At 41.3% G+C, this 21,926-nt stretch overlaps 1 protein-coding gene across 16 annotated transcripts in view; it reads right to left on the minus strand.

The window, feature by feature from the left end:
* MAGI1 (membrane associated guanylate kinase, WW and PDZ domain containing 1) overlaps positions 1-21,926 on the minus strand; it is a 336,356-nt gene that overhangs the window by 146,883 nt on the left and 167,547 nt on the right. For all 16 annotated transcript variants that reach the window (XM_069027545.1, XM_069027541.1, XM_069027540.1 and 13 more), the window contains exon 2: positions 21,758-21,874. In XM_069027545.1, coding sequence (XP_068883646.1) covers positions 21,758-21,874 — 117 coding nt within the window. The remainder of the gene's footprint in view (positions 1-21,757; positions 21,875-21,926) is intronic.

The raw sequence follows: 21,926 nt of genomic DNA on the forward strand, positions 1-21,926 counted from the left end.
TGTTGGCCCATTGCTCAGCTGCGGACCAGACCATCAGCTCCCACCACTCACTGCCAACTCTCGCTGCACAAAGATGGGGTTTGGCAAACCTGACTGCTACAAATCACAGAACCAAAACTGGCAGTCTCTGAGCACCTCTGCTTCTTATTGCCTGGATGCATCCAAATAAAATCAAACCAAGCCAAACTGGGACAAGGCATATGAGTCAAGGGAGAAAAAGCAGAAGGTTTCAACCTAACCACACTTTCTATTTCAGTGAGGAGAGAGAGACCACAAGTTCTTGCAGTGAAGTACAGTGAATACTGTCTGTAGGAAGAAGCTCAAGTACCAAGGGCATGGTCAGCAATACACAGTAACTAGACTACAAAATTTAATAGTGTCAGGCTTATTTGAATGTGTATTTGTAAAATGCATTTAAAATAAGGAACTCCTGAGGGAAAACTATCAAAAAATATGTAATTAAATATGAGGCCAGGAAAGACATCAAAGGAGTTTAAGATTTCTTCCACTGCACCCAAGAATATCCAAGGAATATGTTCCAAGGCACAAGTGCAATTGTTTGTTCAGGTGCTGGTCACAGCCCGGTCAGTTTTGTTGCTGTAACAGTACTACAAATCTCAAGTAGCACCAGCAAAGGCAGCTGCTGACTGCCATATGGCAAATAGAAATACTTAAAAATATGTTGTAGACAGATGACCAGAAGAAATCAAGTTACTACTTGTCATGCAACAGCAACAGAGCACCCCAGTACTCAAGCAGAAGTCAAGCTTTTAAATAGTTTAAAATCTTAAAACTTTTGCTAACTCCTTTCATTTTGCTTTTGCTCAGGGCAAAGAGTACAGACATGGCTCCAGTGCCTCATTAAGCCATTCCAGCCCAAGCACTTTGCTGGGCAGATACCCTTATTTTCTGCCACTGTTTGTTTTGATAAACCCATTCTGTATCAGAAGTGTTGATGTTTGGAACATTGGAGGAGCTGGAAGAGCAAATTTGTTAAGCTCTATGAATATGGAGAGGAATTGAGTAAATTTGACAAACTGGCAAAAGGAGAAAAGGGATCAGAGAATAGCCACCATAAAACCTCATTATGAAAGCACCCATGAGAGCCACTGGTTTGCACTATTACTAGATAAAGATTTTTTTGTTATAATGGGGATATCTGAAATAGTGCTTAGTGCAGTGGGACACGCTAACTTTACAAAGAATGTTACAACAGGTGACTATTTAATAAGGCTGCTAGAGGATCAGGTCAGCAGGTAATTCACCAGGAGTGAGCCACTTTTAAATATTTCACTAAAAGAACACACTGAGATAATAATATCTCATTTATCAGCTTGCCCTTCAAGATGCTATAGCCCTAGTATCTGTTTTACAGTGAAGCAGACCTTTTATTAGAGAAAGGTCCTTCAATTTAAAGACCTCCCCGTGGTGCCAGTGGGGCCATTTGCAGCTAGAGATGCAGAGAGTTCTATGAATGAAAGCAACTTTTGGGCAGCATTCAAATCTCCCCTTGCTTAAAAGTGTAAGCTTTGTATGTATCAGATACAGCCAGCAGCAACACCTGAAAAGCCATTTCACACACTCCATTATCAGCTTCTCCTTTTAGAGACTTTCATTTCCATTTCCCAAACTTTAAATACTGCAGATAAAATTTCCCACAGTTGTTCTCTGACTCTCCTTAAGAGCTTCAAGACAGGGCTTTGGGAGGAAGGTAGGACTTTGAAATTTTGGGGTGTTCCTTTGCTCCCCCTGCCTTTTAAAAAACACTACAACAGTAAACCAGAAAAAAAAAAAGCATGCTAAAATAGTCTCCCAAATACAGCACTTCTGAGCTACCAAAGCCTGGAGCTCAAGTTGCTCAGACAGTTTTTGTTTCTCTTTGTTCCTGTAGGTATTTCTCAAGAACTCTTCCATGCTGAAGTCAGACCTTCTTATTTCCCTTATAAAACCCATTTCCCACGTCACTTAGGGAGCAGCAGAGAGTAACACATGAGGCAGAGGGTTATCAGAAGGAGAAAGCAAGGCTGAGCAAGAGGAAAGCTCCTACATTACACATCTGTTTGACAAGACTTGCCCAGATAATGGCAAAATATGATGTGTAAAATCTTCACATTATGGCAGCATCCATTCCTAATCTTGGAACCACAAATTCTCCACAGGGACATGTCTATTCATCCCTCAGGCAGAGTCTGAGCTAGGGAAATGCCTCAGAGATGGTGCCCTAGAAGGAATACCTCAAAATACAAGCCTACCAACACAAAGCTGAATTTACCAAAAAGACTGCTGTTGGTATAACAAGCTCCCTAGCACAGCTAATGGTAACTTTTCCATTTCCTCTGACATAATTTGGAAATTCAAGTCAATCACGCTCAGTGTGTTAGACTTTCCTAGAACTGCCATAAATCCAGCAATAATCTTCAATTGTGTAACGGTACATTATTTTAGTTAGGCTGGTGAAGCTCCACAGGCTAGTTTCTCTCCATCTCTTTTCCAGGGATCCTATTATCCAAACACTGAAGCAGAAACTCTACAGCTCAATGTACTGAATGGACATCTTCATCTGTGGAGAAGAAATGGGGTTTGATTCCCCATGCGATGAACTCACTGATACCGTAACACAGAGCAGCTCAAAATCAAACTGCTCTGCTTTGGAGAAGCAAAAGGAAGATGAATAGAGGTCACTAATATTTAGTCACCAAGACCTTTATAAAAGTCAGAATACTTAGACTGCAATGACCCAGAAAGGCCACTGAACTAATAAAACAATAGAATCCATGAAGTATGAGAAAGAGGAAAATGGAAAAAAATTGAAAAGGGTCCATCCAATCAAATGATATCCAAAGGAGCTGATAAGGGGAATTAAATGCTCTGTGTTGTACCCTAATAACCCAAAGAAAATCTGAAACTTCAAATAATGAGAACAGCAGGGCTCAACCTTCATGCCCCCCAAATCACATGCAACTAAAGATGAGTTCTTTCTAATGGGTAAGCAGCTGCTGAACAGAGTGATGATAAAACTAGCTCAAGTACTCATATTCCAGCTTCACTGTGGCTTTCTAAACCCTTTCCGGCTTCCCAGTGGTTTGTCACTGTGAGAATACTTTCTGGGACATTCATCTCCTTCACAAAACATCATCTCATCAGCAGGTAATGTGTGACATCCTCCCTGACAGTCCCAGGAGTGAAGGGAAGGATTTAATGAGCACAGACTCTGAATCACTTCCTGATTAGGACTCAAAATGAGTTGACTTCATCTTCACCAGGAAAAAAAGAAATAAATTCAAGTCTTGAAGTAGAAAAGGCAAAGGGCAGTTTTAACTCCTGCATCTAAATGTAGTAAACCTTTGATTTCCCTTAAGAGTTTAGGATGACAGATTATCACACATTAAGATATTGCCTTGTCAACACCAGGACACTTGTCCACTAAACTACATTCAATACACATCTTTAACCAGCACTGCATACTCTGCTACAGCCCATTCCCAGCTTCTGCTGCTGAAAAGAACTCGGATCCCCCAGTCTAAGCCTCAGGCGATGTCTCAAGCCTCAGGCTCTTGCTGTGGTCCATGCAAGAGGAAGAGGAGACTTTTTTTTCCCCCAGTCATGTCCCCACTCTTACCAAGGGCTTGCATTCTGGTGCTGAATTGTCAGTGTGCCATCACAGCAATGACACACTGCTCATCACCAGGCAGTGCTGACAGAACCTCATTTCTAACAGCACCTTCTACATGACTATTATTCAGCTGCTCCCCATTCACGTAAATTAACGGACAAAAATCAACACCAGGGAGTTCTCAATGTGAGCAATAAACCTACCAAAGACTTCTAGAAAGCCTGTACCTAAAGAAGATGCAAACATGGGGGAAAAAAGGAGCAAATTTCCTTTTCTCCCCATTACATCACAATCTCAGTTACAGAGTTCTTTCAAAGCTTTTACTTTTTGTGTGCCTCACTCTCATCTTCACATGTATTAACAGGCAGTGTTGTACCCTAATGAAAACAAAACACATAAAGAAATCCCCACAAACAAACTAAAATTTCCAATCTGCAATGGATTGAGTGTTTCCTCAGGCAAACAAAGAAGGTGTAACACTGCAAATTCCAGGTGGGACACTACCTCTGTTTAGGTAGGCAAAGCAACAAGCTATTTTTCGACACAGTGAGTGATATCCACAGCCATATTACAGTTGCTGACAGAATGACATTATTCATCTAGCAGGGTTTTTTTCCCTATTTCAATATGGAACATTTTCAGAATATACATATAACAAAGTCATTTAGGCACAGCTCACTTAGGTCTGACTTGACACAAATTTATTGGCCTCAAACTGCTGGGTCAACTATTTTTCTTCTCGGGTTTCATTTTCTTAATTAATCCTTTGAAAGTCTATTTAAAAGGAAAAAAAATTCAAACTCTTCCAAGGAAAAGAGTGGGTGTTCATGATATTTTTTATCAATTAAATATTACATAGCTTTTAAGAAAAAGTTTGACTTTAGTTATCATGGACTCCCCAGTTCATGACATTTTGATGTTTGTAGTTAAAAGCAAGTGTAAGCATTTGTATTACACAGACACCAGATATATACATCCCATACAACCATGTCAATATAGGCCATATGGATATTAACATATTTATGCAAATATGCTAATCTTACTATAAGGATACACAATATCTGTCCATGGGTAAAATCAGTGGGGGTGGGGAGAACCAACCCAAGGTTAAACTATCAGTCTTCTTTACATAAGCTTTTCTACTAAATCTGATTTTAGTCAATGTATGGTCAAGTAATAATTTGGAGGTGACACTAACTGTCCCAAAGGAAAAGGGGTTTTTTTTCCACCAGAAAGGGATAGATTCTGCCAAGCCATCTTCCACAGGTAGGTCCAGCAATAAAAAAATAAAAAATCACTAGGATAAAAATAGGAAAATACAGTAACTTTATTTTAGGGGAACAAAATTTACTATAGCCATGACTGCTTCATCTCTAATTAATGTGAAATTGCAGTAGAAATTCTGACAATCTATGTACATTTGGAAACTTGCTTTAAGCATGTCTTTGCTTCCACATCTGTCTACAGCTGAGATTCCTGAAGACATTCTGCACAGTCTGAGCCAGTACATGCCTCCAGATAGAGCGCAACAGACCACGAATATTTTTCCTACTTCTCCAGGTTTTGTTTTTCAAGGAGAAGAAACTCAACTCTCATACTAATGGATGAGAAAAAGGAAGAGTAGGATATTTGATCTGTTATTTTCTAGCAGTCAGCTGGAATTGTACTGTATATGGTCAAGAGGAGGGGGGACAGAATCTTACTCATGTGTTCAGAACAGCAACAACAGCTCAGGATTATCTGCAGACAGAAAGACCATATAGGATTAGCACAGTGAACCAGTCATCATGCTTACCAGAATATTCAAGAGCAAAACATTCAGAGGATTTCAGGACAGGATTTAGCACAATTTGACTGAAAATAGCACCACATTTTGAATAAGCTTTATTGAATACCACAGCATGCAGCACCTCTTGGCCAAAATGACTTGATGTGCATTGATTTCAGAAGCATTTCTTGTGCAACCATGTAAAGACTTGGTGCACTGGAAAGCATGGAAAGGTGGCAGAAAGGTGTCTGTACACAGGCTCCAAAGTGCAGGCAAGAGCCTTCCCTGCAGCATAGGAACTTTTAAACAACTGAAACTCAGGGTAAGTGTTGTTACTGTCAGATGCAGAGTCAGGAACCCAACACCATTCAATCAGCTTCTGCTGCTATGACAACCTTACCTGTGCTATGGGTTGTCAATAATGACAAAAGGGATACTCTAAGTTCCATACTGCAGGTTGGATTACCTGCATTAAAAGAGTGCATTAAAAAAAAAAAAAAAAAAAAAAAAAGAAATTCAACTGGAAAAGGGTTCTTGCTGTTTACAGCAGAACCTGGCTCTGCAACACTTCAACAGCGGGGAGCTGAAATGCTCCTGGAACAGCTGCCTGTGCTCCTTCTCACAAACACTACAGCAGTTTCCCTGAAGGAAGTGAAGCGTCATTCTTGGATCTACATGGATCCATCATTGCTTCCATCTGACAGGACTTAGCAGTAGACAAGGTTGAGTGGAAACAAACTGGCAAAGGAGAAAACACTCCCCGTGCTTCTGCACCACCAAGTGCTTCCTTGCTCTCTCCAGATCAAAGTTACTCTTTCATATGATTTCCCACATTGAAGCAGGACCCACACAACAACAAACAAGCAACAGGTTCACAGTCCAGCCCTTTGCTGAGCCAGCCCCTCTCCTTCACACAGACTGCAGCCTCCCAGGACTGAGCCAACCTTTGCATCTTTTGCTCATTTTTCCTTGGGCACTGCAGGGCAGAAAATAAACATAAAGCTCAAGCTGCTGAACTTGGTAGTTCAATTTCAAAACTCCACACATTCATGCCATGTAGGTGTGCTAGAAGAAGTCTTATGAATTGTCTGTGCAAGCACTGCCTTAAATCCTTTTTGGCTGCCAATTCCAGCTGGTATACTTATAAACCATTCCCATTCACAGGCACACAGACTGATACCCAAGTAGCCAGAGCATGGCAAGGACAGCAAATAGATCACAAGTGATAATGCTGCTGATGTTACATGATGCATAACCTAACCCAGCACATCCCACCAGTGCCTGGACAGAGCTCTCCAAGTGCCACTGGCACCCCCAAATATTCACTTCACAGCTGGCCAGTCACTAACAGCCTTTATTCATCTGCAGCCTTGGCTAACCTCTGAGCAGACACATGAGCTTGTCCACATTATACACTCTCAGTTTATTTTTCTGCACCGTTTTTGGCAATTTGTACAGCAGAAAATGATCAAAGGTGCACAATGACTAAATCCTAGTTCATGGTCAACTTGGCCATTCATCCACAGAAAAGGGACACATAGAAAGGCAGCTGCAGTATGTGAAGCTGCTGCAGCCACTGGTCATGCTTTACCTGTCCTGTGGGCAAATTAGGCTGATCACTCTTCATCACTATTAACCCACTGATATGTAAAAATAAATAAGTGAAATAATTCAAGCCTTGCTTGCAAATTCCTCTGAAACTCCCAGCAAAAACAAAGCAATCCCTTCCCGGTGTTACAGCGGGCACAGATCACCAGTTAAGTTAGCTCTAAAGGCAAATATTCCATTTTCACTGAGAGATGCAGTGTGCCATAATATGAATAAGGAACAAAGACCCCTTTCATTCTGCTAACAAATACAGTATAGCATGTCACAAATCACAAGCGGAGCAGACAACACAGTGACAGCAATTAAATGGGTGTCTTTTTAAAAGAAATACATATAATAATGACTGAATGTGTACACTCTCCTCCTCCCCAACCCTTCCAGAATTACATTGGCAAACATGGCTGTAAGTGTTTAGGGATGTTACTTCTGTTAGATAGAAAACTATCTTAAAGGAAGGGTACATCCAGCCAGTGCAGCAGGATACACACAAAAGCAGACATAGATGTTTTGTTTGGTTTTATACATGTTGTACACCTTGTTTATTGCAATTCACACAGCTTTCCCAACTCATTCCCAGTCGATGTATTTCTGGAGAAGCTGAAAAAAATATGCCCCTTTTTAACTGTTTCACTGCTGAATTCCAACTGAGACACCATTCCTGCCTGCCCCCTCCTTGCCCTCTGCCCTGGTGACCCAGACTGCACTTCCCAGCCCTCACACCTGCTTAGTTTGGGGGAATATTTGCAGAAAAAAGGACCCTTCTGGCCCTGCTATGCCTTTAAGCTGCGGCCAGCCTCTCTGAGCCTGTCCCCGCCGTGCTTGCCGGGGCCAGCACAGGGCACGGCTGCCCTACACCTCGTCCCAGGCAGTGACCCCGGGGAGGAAGCGCCGGTTCTCGCCTCCCGCTTTCCCTCCGGCGTGCGCGGCCGTCCCGGAGCCGCTGCATTTCCAGCCGGGATGAGCGCATCCCTCGCGGGGTCTCCTTCCTGCCCCCTCCCCGGCTGAGCCGCGGGAGAACAATGCAGGGACAGACATTTAGCAACACCTGCTGTATCGCATTAATATGCACAGGGATGTATTGATGGTTTTTCCCATCCAGCACTAAGACCGCATTGTTCGGGGCGATCCATCAGTGTATCGCTCCCCCCCACCGCCGGCCCCACAAGCCCCCTTCTGACATGTCCCCTTGTCTCCCAGCCCGGGCTGACGACCACGTTTAGGAATGCACTTCATTAAATCCGAGCTGCCCCATTCCAACCTGCAATGCGGAGGCAGTACAAAGCCAGCGCCACGCTTCCTCCCGCATTTCTTTCAAAAGCCCCATTGTTCGGCAGGCATCTGGTCCTGATCTCAGCCTATTCGTGCCCATTGACCCCGCTTTTCGCAGCACACCCGCTCGCCAACGGGCCTCACGTAAAGCCTGCTTGATGAATTAAAAAGCAGCACTAGCCATCTGTCCTCCCAGGCTGGGCTCGGGCTGCCAGCCCCGCTCCGCAGCTCCCTTCCCAGCCCCACTGCCTCCCCTCGCATCCCAACCTGCGGCTGAGGGACCGCTGCGTTCGCTCACTAAACACACACCCAGCTTAGCGCGTTTGCTGCTTTTCATTCCTTACGTTAGCATCTAGGAAAGGAAGGGGGGGGGGGGGGGGGGGGGGGGGAAGGAAGAGAGAGAATACAACAGAACATTCTCACTTGCCTGAGTCCTTCGAAATTCAAGCACAAATACAAGATTAATCCTTCCTTTGTGAGGTCTTGTCTTTAAGTCGTGGTATGTAATGATCCTCAGCACTGCAGCAGAGGGGAATAAAAAATGCAGGGATCATAAGCAGGGGGAGGACAGGGCTTACTTACATCAGGGTTTCTGCCACATGACAATAGGTTTGAGAGGGAAGAATAAGCTGGCAGCAGCAGCTGACAGTGCAAAAGGGAAAATGCAGAAGCCTGCCTTTTATATTATTGGTGACATTTCTAACACATGACAACAATTTCCATCTGTATTTAAGCTGGGAGTGTGAGGAAAAGAGCATTACATCACGACTCCTCTATTCCTAGGGGCTGTGGAATATGTAGGCCAGAGGGATTAAAAAGCACCTGTGTATGCGGGAGATCTGAAATACCACAAGGCAGATTTTCCCTCCTCTCTTCTTTCTCCCTCACCCTCTTTTTTTCTCTATCACCTGCACTGAGCTGCTGTTTGAGAATATGCCCAGGGAAGTGCAAAATGGTATTGTCCTAGTTAGCAAGGCTCAAGCACGGGGGAACGATGTGAATATGTGTTTCTGGCTCTGTCTCTCTCTCTGTAGGAGACACAGCACTCATTTTTGCAAGCAATCAGACAGAACACAGAGCATCTTCCTGTTTTCTGCTGTGCTTGTCCCAAGAGCTTCGAGTTTCTCTCAAAGTACCAACTTTCGTCTTCCTTTTAAGTCTGCAGGGAATTTCAGTGACAGTAGCAACAATGATTTTTCCTCCCCCTTGCTTTTACATCCAACAGGTGCCTGTATCTTTTTAAAAGTAAACATCCAGAACAGGGACCAAAGATATTTTGGAAAAAGCACTTGACTGCTTCAGAGCCAGCAGGTGTCCATCTTGGACGCTTTCCACATATCTCACAGGACACAATTGCTCAGATGCAGCTCCAAAATCCCAGGGGACTCCAGCCTTGCAAGGAAACCTGCTCCCCTGGGGCTCCAGGACTGCTTTGCTGGGGCTGATGCAGCTACACTGAGACAAGCAGGGACATGGGAACCCTGGGGATGGCATGGGAACCACTGGTGGGGTGGGCACAGGGCGGTGTAGGGCCACGCCTGACACTGTTCCCATGGCCCAGTGGGTTCAGCACCAGTTCTGCTCCTGGAACAAGCCGAACTTTGACCCACACCAGCCGAGAGCCATCGCTGGCAAAGCAGCTCTGTACAGCTGTGGGCACAGGACACAGCTCACAAGTTCACAGCACCTGTGTGAAAGGGCCAGGCAAGGGAAAACATCATCATCTCACACCACCAAACCCAGCAGCAAAACCAGATGCTGCTCTTGCTGATGTACTCAGTCCTCAAAAGTACTTGAATTAGGTAGGGGCAAAACACCACTGAGAGCCAGCAACCCTTGTGTTACCTTTATAAGAGATATGGCCACACACTAACAGGAGATTGGCCTGCTTATAAACAGTCTTAAATTTATGGGACACCAGTATTTTCATGAAAACACCAGCTGGGCCAAGATGCTGGCCCATTATATGTCTCTTGTTTAAAAAGAAAAGCCAAAAATTCTTTGCTCAAGATCACGTTCCTGATCTTTCAACACTAGCCTCTTTGAGCCATAGACAATTTTTTGCGTATACGTCTGGTCAACTCACAGCTGCCATGGGAACTCCAAAGCCTTTGATAATGTTGGGTTTAGAATACTGCATACAGTAAATTTGAAGACTGCAATACGAAAATAAATTACTCCGAATTCCTTGCCCCTCCTCTTCATGTCCACAAAATAAAAAATCTGCATGAACCACACTGAAACTCTTTCAACCAGATGAAACTTCAATGAGGTAGTACCTTTGTGGAACATTCCAGAAAAAAGCCTCTTTATTAAAAAAAGAAATGGAGCATTTTACTTTTGATTTATTCAGAGATGCAGCTCCCCAATCGTTTATGGAAACTCTTTCATAAGATTTAAAAGAAGGGAAAAAGGAAACAATGAAATGACTTATTTTTAATCTGGGGTTTAAAGGCTTTTTTTCTTTCCAAAAAAAAAGTCCCACACACAAAGAAAGAATTTCAATGCAAACCTCTGTTTCTGTATCATGAAAGCCCCTTCCAGCACCAGAGTAATCAATTTCTCAGAGCTTGTGTGGTCTACAGCAAAAGCCAAAGTAGGCATTTAAGTTTATACAGCCTTCAGCATTTTGATGGCTTGCTTTCGAAATATGACATGTTTAAATTTTATAACTTTTTTTACAGTTAGTTATGTCTTAAGAAAATGGTTGCTCTCAGTATAAAATAAAATAGAAAGAATGGAGAATAAATGAAATTCAACCTGGTTTTGAACTGTTTGCCCATTCTAAAATCAGCTCAAAGTTGCACCACGAGAAACTATTACAGTTGTAATTACAGCTCTCATCATTATAGTATAGCCAGTCTTAATTTAGCATTAAACACTTTGGCTCATATGAACAGAGGAGAAATATTAAATAAGAGTGGTGCTCCAAACACCAAGAGCTTATTACCAGATAAGCATCCACAGAAACTTACAGGAACAGCAAAGCAAATACTTTGTCAGATGTAAGAACTCTCTACCTTTTCTAGAGCTGAAAGTCATAAGCAAATCGTAAATCACTTTAGGATGGGGAAAGGAGTCTTTGTCCTTATGGTAACCCCAACTTCCCACCATGAAAGAAGGCCATCTTGAGACAAGATTTTACAGCTGGGATTTAACTCACAGGGTGGAAAAAGTGTGAGATAGAGCACTCTTGTAGGTAGGAACAAACTTCTACAACAGACTTCTCATTCTTTCATCAGTACATTTTGGATCCAATTCACTTACCATGTGGGAACAGCAAATGGGGAACAAACTGTGAATTCAAATAACTGTAAACTCAGCAAGATGTGGAAATAAAACACAGATGGTGCACTTCAGATTAAGGGTCAGCATTTCAGCGTCACTTTCCACTTTTACATTGTGATAGGTGATGTATAACAACCACCTTCTCCTCGAGACAGCACTCTAATTAAACCATGACTCACTTAGGAAAACAAGAGGCAAGTGATACCTCCTTGGAAGCCTCCTGCCAGTTGAGAGGAGCTAAGGTTACTTGGTTAAGCTGTGAGTTTGCTGCCTGACAATTAATGTTTAGGAGTGGAAGTTGTCTCCACTAGACAGACATGGCTGACAAAAGTTTCTTCAGCATTTCCATCTTCCTGCACACTACAGCAGGGCTGCTTTGCCTGGCAGGGCTGTGCCCAGTACCCACATGGTCCCTCTTCACCACCTACGTTTCCAGCAAGAGTTTGCAGAGGTTGCTCTGATACCTGTTTGCAAAAACCAAGAACACAACCCACTGCTGCCAACGTTCCCCAGTACCAACCCTTAGAAAGTGCTCAGTCCTAAAACCCCTCTGCAGGTCTGCACCCTGCTTGCCTGAACACTGGGTTAATTTTATTCTCTCAGACCCATTTTGTCCAAAATCTGAGGAATGGAATTTAGGATTACTTTATTCTGGCTATTAAATGTTAATTGCTTGCCCAGGGCCCTCTAGAAAAGGGTCATCTGCCTGTAAGCACAAGTTCAAAGAAGAAATAAAGGAGTAAGTACAGATTAGATGACAGAAGAACTGTAAATCTATAGGAGCTTGAAATGCCAGATAGAGAGAAGCAGTAGTGATTGTAAGGTGATTATTACCTTCAAAATATGCCGGAGGTTGTTTATCAGATCAGAGTTAATGAGGGAGAAATCTAATAGAACTATAATATTAAATTTACGACTTTAATGGTATCATCAATGTTCTATAAATGTGGGCAATTTACAGAATGTCTGTCAGTGTGATTCTCCAGTGTGGTTAGTTTCACAGAAGCAGCACTGTTGCATCTCATCAGCTTTTCCCTTCCAGAAAACACTGGGCATTTTGCAGAGGATTGCTAAGTGAGATAGCAATCTGTATCTTTAAAATGATGGAAATGCAAAAATGGGAAAGTTATTTATGAACATGATGGGATGTTCACATTCCTGCAAGAGCTGCGTCCAGCTCTCTGCCCCACTGTTGAGTCCAGCCTTCCTATTTCTGCACTGCCATGTAGGGTCCTGCTGGGTTTTCCATGACTCTCTTTCACAACCTGCAACTCTCTTGCTGCTCTCCTCAAAACCTTCCAGATCTGGATTTAGGAGAATAACCTCACTATTCAAGCACATTTTCATCTCTCCTGTGTTATCCCCCTGGGACCAAAAGAAAACACAAAAAAACTCACACCCTAGAATAACATGAACAAAGATGGTAGTAAGGGCTCATAAATAAACACTTACATGAAAAGAGTCAAAAGACACAGTTTCAAGATTTTGATTACTAATTCAAAAGACCTGTGAACAGTAGGAGATGGTAAATGCTGTGTTTATTAATAGCCATCTCCTCATGTATTCAAGGAAGAGTTTGCTAAAAGCAGCAGCTTCTTAATGTGGAGTTCCTCCTTCCCTCAGCATCTGCTCCAGCACCTCACTTCTGAGGTTTGCCAGTTCAAATCCCTAATACAGCAAAGATCACCTGCAAAGTTTTAGCATATGACAAATGTCCAATTAAGTAGCTTTAAATTTTGGTACTTGAGTTTCCATGATGGTCTAAGATTAAAAAAAAAAGTACCATCAATGTCCCTAAAAAGCCTTTTTATAGGCCTTTCACCAACATCAACTTTTGTTTACTGTTTTCTCCCCTGGTAAATGAAGCGTTAAACCTGAAGTTCAGTGAAAAAGTGCAGGTAGTGAATGAATGATGAAGTATGAACTATAATTCAATAGCAGATGATACTTCTAAAGGTCTTTGATGAGGTTTTCCTCCATATTCAGCTTGAAAAAGACCATACAAGAAGAACTGCCAGATCACTATCCACCTGATTACCCTGTGATACACATCTCATTTTGAAGATACATTAGCCTTTCAAAAAGCCATTTATTAAACATTTCCATTTAAATAAAAATTTTCACAACCCTCAGTGAAACAGATGTATTCCCTCTTAAATCGCTAATTAAGAGCAGTCTGGGACATTACAAAGCCCTTTAAAAGGAATTCAGAGAACTAGTGTCCCCCTTAAATAAATCTGTTCTGGCAATGACCCAGGAATCTTGACTTCGTAACTCAAAGCTCTAATTATTCAAGAGAAGATTATAAAAAAAGGATATATCTAGACTGTTAAGACTAATAAGAAAGATTTATTTTTCCTTCAATAGGGGCAGAACTACAAATATTTGTTCTGTTTTTTCTACCCTCTTATTCACTTGGGGTGGGGGGAAGGAAATCAGTGAAGATGAATTTACAGAGTTATTCCCAATAAAGGTACTGGATATGACTCTCCCCAAAGAAAACCAGCTAGCAGAATCTAAACAGTTTTATAAATGATTACATGGCTAATCATCTCTCTGTTGAAATAAAGGCAAAAAGGATTTAGAGGACAAATACAGCACACCTTATGTGAGGAAGCATGTAATGTTAAAAAAGGGATAACTGTTTGAAGATGAAATGTGACAACTCTGCATCCCCATCAAAGCCATCAGGAGCTGGCATCTGCCACTGGCCCCCTGGGCTCAGAGACTGTCACGGTAGCAGGATGTGTAACTGGGAATCACAGAGGAAACTCCTCCTCTACCATCCCACTGGTTTTGCCCACGCTGTATTGCAGGTATCACACTGGACCAGAAGAATATCATATAAATGCAATTTACAGGTGTTCCTTTTTAAACACTGACATCTTTGATGGAAAGCACAGGACTTTTGTGATGGTGAAACCACCAACACGCCCAAGCACAAACATACCTATACAGTGACGGGGACGCTTTCTGGAGGGAGTTAATCATGAAATACCAAACGTGAAGCCCAAATGCAAATGTGAGTGGAAAAGCAGGTTAAAGAACAGCTACACATTTAATTTTACCTAATTTTAAAACAATCCTTTTGCTTGGAACACTCATTCTCTTGCTTTGTAGCATAATCAATACACTGAAACCCTTAAACAGATGCACGGTGATAGCTGAAAAGAAATCAAACTGCCTAAAAATCAAAAGCTGTGGCACTGCAGCCATCACAAAAGATCTTATCAGGACCCTGGGACATCACATGAAAAACTGTGGCAGGACAGAGCCAGTTTTGAAGTAAATAATGTGGGGCAATTCATCTCCACGTCTTCAACCCCCAAACAGCAGTACCTGCTCTCAGGTCTGATTTTCTCTTTGCTCTCCCAGACTCTCACCTTGGAAACCTTTATGTTTTCAAACATATGCAGAGACATTGTTTGCACTACACCTAAGTATCCACTCAGAGCTGCTTTGCTGTAGTACAAAGCAACTGTGATGAAAAACCTGCAAAATTAAGTACACTGGGGACTAACAAAGAAAACAAAGAAAACTGGCCATGTAATCTCTTCCCACACTTCTTACCCAAATCTCCTTTGGCAAGTGGCATGGGAGAGCATATAAGGCTGAGCTCCTCTGCTTTGTACTGTTCTCTGGTGCCTCATTCAATTCCAACTGGGTGTAGAGTGAAATACAAAAAAAGCTATTCCTCACAAATGGGGAAGCAGATGGAGCAATATTTGCTATCATAAGCGCTTTTATTTCCAAAATTAAAAAACAAAACAAACAAACCCACCCCCAAACAATAGTTTCACTGGCACAAAATGTGCTATTGATCTGAAAGGACAGGCCAGATGGAAAAAAGGTCCTGAAGTCTTCTAGATTAAACAAAAATCATTGTCTATAGAAAGGAACTAAACTACAGAAATATTGGCCCTGTTGCTCAAAACAGGGTATTTTTCTCTCTTTTAAAAGTGAAAACACATCTGGTTCACTAATAAGTGAAAGAATTATACCCTTGAAAATTGCAGGGGACACTCCTGCAATTTGGCACTCCCTGGAACACAGGTATAAGGATTTTCTAAAGCCAGTGGTTGTATTCAGGATACAGTCCCTGCTGAACACGCAGGAAAAATAAAATTTGTATACACTAACTGGCAAGAAAAATATACCTCATATTATACAGAGCTAGATTAACTCACAAGCAAATATTCTTGAGAAAAATTATCTCTACATACTGCTGCTATCCATATGTTGCAACCCAGTGATAATGCCACTATTTAAAAAGTACTTAAAACTTTTTCCTAACATAAATATTGTAAAACTATTAATTATTTTTTATGTGTTAGAAAAGAGTCTGCTGCTCCTCACCTTATCAGTGTGGGCCTTCAAATGAATATTTCATGGACCTTGCAACTATTTCTCATTACCAAAGCAGAATTACACCTCTAGGAAGAGAACAGCAACAAAAGGTACTTGGATAATAAATACATCTGCAGGTCTGGAAAGCGTTTGAGAATTCAAGAACATTTGTGTACATAAACTGATGATTTATTGCCTGGGAAGAAAACTAATGTGCACTGTCAGTGATTCTGTTTATCCTTAATAAAAATTAGTACCTAAAAATAACTTCGAAATTGGAGCTCAAATATCCACACATGTAAAAACACATTCATTTGTAACATAAAGGTCTTTATGCTTCACTTCAGCAATGTTTCCCAGTATACTGATACACTTTTGTGCTCACTATTCCAGGTTACCTTCTGTAACCTGGTTTGCATATCCCTTTTATCAATTCATTCTGAAGTTCAGAAATACTTATGGGGCAACCCAGAGCTACAGGACTTTAAAAACCATCCTGGGAAATCACCTAAGTCTGCACACTTGACAGGAGTTTCATCACACCCCAGCCCATTTAGTCTCTCTAGTCCTCCATTACCTGCAGGTGATGGTAGTTATGTACAGAACAGCTTATTCAGCTCCTGGAGAAACTAAACTGCCCTTTGGAAGTTCAATTATCCATGAAAATCTTTAATGCAATAATAAGCTTCAATGTGCAGTCTACAATCACTTACTAAAGTTTGTCCTATCGAACTGTGAAGTTTTGTTGTTCAATATTACTGGTTTTGCTTAGAAAGGAAGACGTTTCCTTTGCACCAGAAGATCACTTGGAATAAAGAAACTTACTTTCAAATTTCCCACTGAAATGAGAGAGATCTCAGGCCAGCCAGGTGCGTGGGTGTCACTGGCTTTTTCTGAGCCTCCCCACAGATCACTCGACACTTACAACCATTGATTTTTATCCATTTCTTTCCATTTTGCTCCATGCTCCTTTGTAAGACCAACCACAACAGTTGGAGCTACTGTTCTGTAATTGAGGACAGAGAAACAGATCAAACTCTGGGAAGGTGAGAGAACAGACAGCAGAAATGAAAGTAGTAAATCTCTAACATTCAGATCTCCAGTCAATTAATCCCAGGACGTGTACTTATTTTGGGGAAGTGAATCAACCATTGAATGATGACCTCCTGACATTTTAAAAACCAATTTTGTGAAGAAAAGGCGGAAAATAAAAAGAAGAATGCCATATAGTATCTAGCCTGACTTAACTCTAGGCTAGCCACTACACTGTCACCTTTTCATCTACCATCAAAAAGACCTTGCACCTTCCAGAGTTTTGCTTCTGAAGACTGCAGCCTGGCAATGAAAGGGATTGCACAGTACTGAAATAAGATTAACTGTTATTTCAGTCATGTCTGCACCAGATATACTGCTTTGGCAAGTAAAGGTACAGACACCAGACCCACCATAGCTGCCTCTGCATGTTGCACAGGACTGAAACAAGTGGAGAACCAAGTAAATGGAAAAAAAAGAACCAAAAGCAAACAACATGCTGAGATAAGCTTTTATGGAAGTATAATCTTTCTGATTCCTCCTGATGCACTTTGAAAAGAAAACTGCTGCCAGGTTGTTGAGTATAAGCAACTAGGACAAATGGCCAGTACTGCATGTTTATGTCAAACAGATACCCTCTGCCATCATTTCAAAACGAGGACGATTATCATGTCTGTTCAGCCTTCTGTGAACAGTGGTTTGGACATTCTGCTGCATTAGTACCTTAAAGTAAGTTGCTATCACATATCTTTCTCAATAAACACTGTTGCAGATATTTCCAGGTAAGGCTGTTTGAAAACACCTATTTAATGGATATACTCTTAGATGAACTTCCAACTAATCACAATTTCCACTAGGTGAATCTTCACATACAACAATCCTGTTTGGGGAAGTCCTGCTCTTAGAAACACTCTCTGAAACCTAAAGCCAGAATGTCAACACACTACATCCCTGACTCTCAGCCTCCCCCAAATCTTCGGTGAGCACTGGTGGACTTAAATGTGGCAGAGGGTGCCTCAGCAAGACTCCTCACACAGTTGATAAACCTGCCCTTTTGCTCTCAAGTGTTTGGGCTGGCAAAATTGAGCTGGAATAAGTGAAATCCACTCTAGAAATAAGATGTGGCCCAAGTCTTTGCATCAGTCAAAGCACTTCTGGTAGAGGCAAGGGGTAATTGTGGAATTGTTGCCATCTCACAGTATAGTCCAAGCTCAATGGAGCCATTAACTACCCCAAAACAGAGCATTATTTCTGATCATCTTCATTAGGCACATCAAAACACAGGAAAAATGTGGTACTTAAAATCAAAAAAGGAAAAGGTATAGCTAGAGATTGAACCAGCATATTACTAATCTGGATGATGTACTGATGGATTTTTGTCTAGTTTTGACAATGGAAACAAGATGCTAGGAATGAAAAAAGTAATTAATCTGAACATCTATGAGAATAACTTTGCTCAAGTTTTAAAATCTTAATTTTTCTTAAACAGAAGACAGAAATATTCTAAAGTAAAGGCTCAGTGAAGTTTACAATGAAATGAAAGCCTCAGGAAGAAAGTCAAGGAAATAACCCAGTGGTGGTTCATATGAAGTAAAAACTAGTCCAGTGGCTGAACTATACTAACTCTTCCAAAGATTTGTCCATTGTAGCATGGCTTCATAACCACTTATACACCATCCAAATATATAAATAGGTGCCCTGCCTCTTTTCCTTACTCTGCCTTGGTCCTAGACTATGCTACTGCTCAAGTTGTAAACTCAGAGGGGAATGCCTTGGGTCTGTAAATAAACCCGTGGGTTTGGTGTGATAGGAACAGCAGAGCACTCGCAACTCAAGACAACAAAACTTGAAGGCCACCTGGAATCTTGTCACAGCTGTTGTTTACTACAGAACATTGCAGGAAAAAATCAGCTCAGTGGGGAGCTGAGGGTATGAGGACTCGGAGGAAGTGTGCTGGAGGGGCAGATGACACTGAGGAGCAGGGAAAGACTTCAGTTTGCAAAAATATGTATGTGGTTCACCAACTTATTTCAACAATACTTCACCTTTGTGTCCATTTCAAGGTCTCATTTCTTTATGATAGTTCCCACATTTAGGGATCAAATTCTCTGATCTCTCAGCAAACCATCCTGTGTCACCCATACAGGCAATGCTCCTATGGCCCCTCTGTGAGCTGGCATCATCCCACTCATCCTCAAGGGTTCATCAGAAAATAAATCAAACTCTTAACCAACTCTCCTAAAAAAAAAAAATCTAAATTATACTTAAGCAGTGTGTCATTGACAAAATAACAAGGCTGAGTCAAATTTTCTGCATCTTTCCTCCCTTCTGCTCGACCTCTGTCTTCTACAAAAGCTGTCACTGTGCCTTCACTCAGTTCCAGAGCCAAGCACACAATGGGCACAGGGTTGTGTGGGAAACAGGAACCCTCTGGGTTTTCTCACCACTGGTACCAAACCAGTCAGCGCTGAACCACGTGCTATTCTCACCAGAATTTCTGGGCAAGAACTGGTTAACAGCACCTTTTTCCATTTTGCATTTACTAATTATCACTTCATTTAGCCCTTATATTAGTGTGAAAAAGCAGCTGTCAGGCCAAGCATGCTCAGTCCAAGTGACCTTGTGTTCTTGTTTCTGTTTACCACATAAGCAGCAGGGAATTCCATTTTCAAAATACAAGGCTTCATAATCCATTAGCACTAGAGATTGGTCCAGGGCTCTGGATTTACTGGTCACATGTACCAAGGAATAAAAATATGAGCATACAGCCAGATTAATCTCCAGACCTGTAAAGCATCCCAACCCACTATACAGCAGTCTCACTCCAAGCCACATATGAATATTAGCATCATTCTTAAAAGCTACCATTAATACCATCCCCACAGTAAATGAAACAAAAATTAAATGCTACCTGCCCGACAATTTAGAAAGTGTGGAGACACACAATAACCAACACCACTTCTCGGATTTTCCACTTGTTTCACAAGTGAAACATAAGTTCTGATGTTCTTATTAATACACCAACAACCCACATCTCCCCCATCTATTTCTAAAAGGCAGGAATCCCTTTCACTGCTCTTAATTTTAAATCAAAAACAAGTCCAAGCAGCTTAGCTCACCATCAAGTTCAATAAATCAGATAAAAGAATCAATGGAAAGCATTTCAAAATGTAACCTTGGTAACGTGTAAAATGTTTCCCCAGAACTTACACTCATTTGCTCTATATGCTGCTTTAGGAAATGAAATATCACACATAGGCAGAAGGACATTAGTATCACAACACTGTGTCTCCCAAGCCTAACACTGCCCGTGCTCTCCTGGAAGGCACTTTTTGCAGTATGCTTTAAAAATCTGCAGCCTGCCAAGTTAGGTGATAGAAAAATAATCATATTTCATGTTGACAAAATGGAAATGTTCAATAGGAAACAATAATCCATATTTATTCTTTATGGCCATGCACAGTACTTTAAACATAATTTGTTTCGTGCTTTTCACTGATAAAATGAGCATAAACTCAATGGTGTTATAACAGCATCTGCCATTTGAAGAATCAACATTTGTCAGTGTTACCACTCAATTTTAACTGGTCTTATGCAGCCCTCCTGCATGCAACACTTAGACTGAAAATGACTATTACTGTGTGTACCACTATGTGATATTTGTTGGCAAATACTGATTTTGAGTTGCAACGTAATTATTCAATATTTATATAAGTCTACCAGGATAAACAATCTCTGATTCACAACGAGACAGAAAACTTCAAATTATTTTGCTGCTTATCTCAGTATCCTATAACTAAGATGTTTACTAGTTCTTATTCCAGTCTGATCTAAAGGGCATACCATTATTCCCACAGCTCAGCCAAGTTAAGCAAATAAGCCTTTTGCTTAGAAGAGTGTCCCCTGCCACGTGTAGAATGTCAAAGAGAGGTGCAACAAAGTAGGATCACTCTCTACTCTTTGTATGTCCTCCCAAAATGCCAAGGACAGTCTCATTTTGGGTAGTGATTCTGACCTTCTAAAGATTACCATGCTCCAGACTTCTTAGTTTTTCTTCTGGTTCTTGTGGGTTTTTTTCTTTTGGTTGGTTGGTTTTATTGGGATTTTTTTGTTTCTTTTGTTGTTTTTGTTGGAGTTTTTTGTTTGGTTGGTTTGGGGTTTTTTTTTTTGTTTTTTTTTGGGGGGAGGGGTTTTTTGTTTGTTATTTGGTTTGGGTTTTTTGGGTGTTTGTTGTTCTTGCTGTTGTTTTGGGTTTTTTGTTTTTGTTTGTTTTGGTTTGTTTTTTTGAGTGAAAATGAGCATTTCTTTCTCAGCTTTGCTAACTCTTGTTGTTTATCTCCTATGTGAATCAAGGATGACCTTCCAACACTGGCAGATACCTGCAACAATGGCACCCAGCCATAAAATGCTGTTCAATCTACAAGTTAAACAAGCATCAGAAATAAAGTTCTGCTCAGGAAATAAAAATAGAAGCTTCTTTTTTATTCACAGGTTTTAAACCAATAAGCAACATTCACCATCGTGGTGTTAACATAGACTATTTCTAAAGGCAAGCAATCACTTCATGGCAGTTTTTTTAGGGTTTTTCTCCACATTAGGCATCACAAGGCTTGCATCACACCATCAACTGCTCCAAAAAGGTAACCAAAAAAGCCTAATTCAGAGATGAATCATTTTCCTTTTCAACCCTATCTGCTGTCACACATGGAAGTCTGCCCAAGCTGAAAAGAGTCTCCCCCACAGCCGTGCACACCACCACAGGAAGGCTGCCCCAAAAATAAAGATGGAATTCTACCACATGGAGTCCAGCAGGTCAATGTTTTGTTACTTACAAGGCACAGCATGGCGATAAAGATTATCTCGGATGGTCTGCTGCAAGTCGTGATCCGGCGACCCCTTCTGAAACCTCTGGTTGAGATAATGCCGCAGATCTTTGTTCAGTCTGCTCCCTGCAAAGAAAAAAACAACCATTTATTTATTTCTAAATGCACACAATTAACA

The sequence above is a fragment of the Aphelocoma coerulescens genome, chromosome 12 (assembly GCF_041296385.1).
Source record: "Aphelocoma coerulescens isolate FSJ_1873_10779 chromosome 12, UR_Acoe_1.0, whole genome shotgun sequence".
Lineage (NCBI taxonomy): Eukaryota > Metazoa > Chordata > Aves > Passeriformes > Corvidae > Aphelocoma > Aphelocoma coerulescens.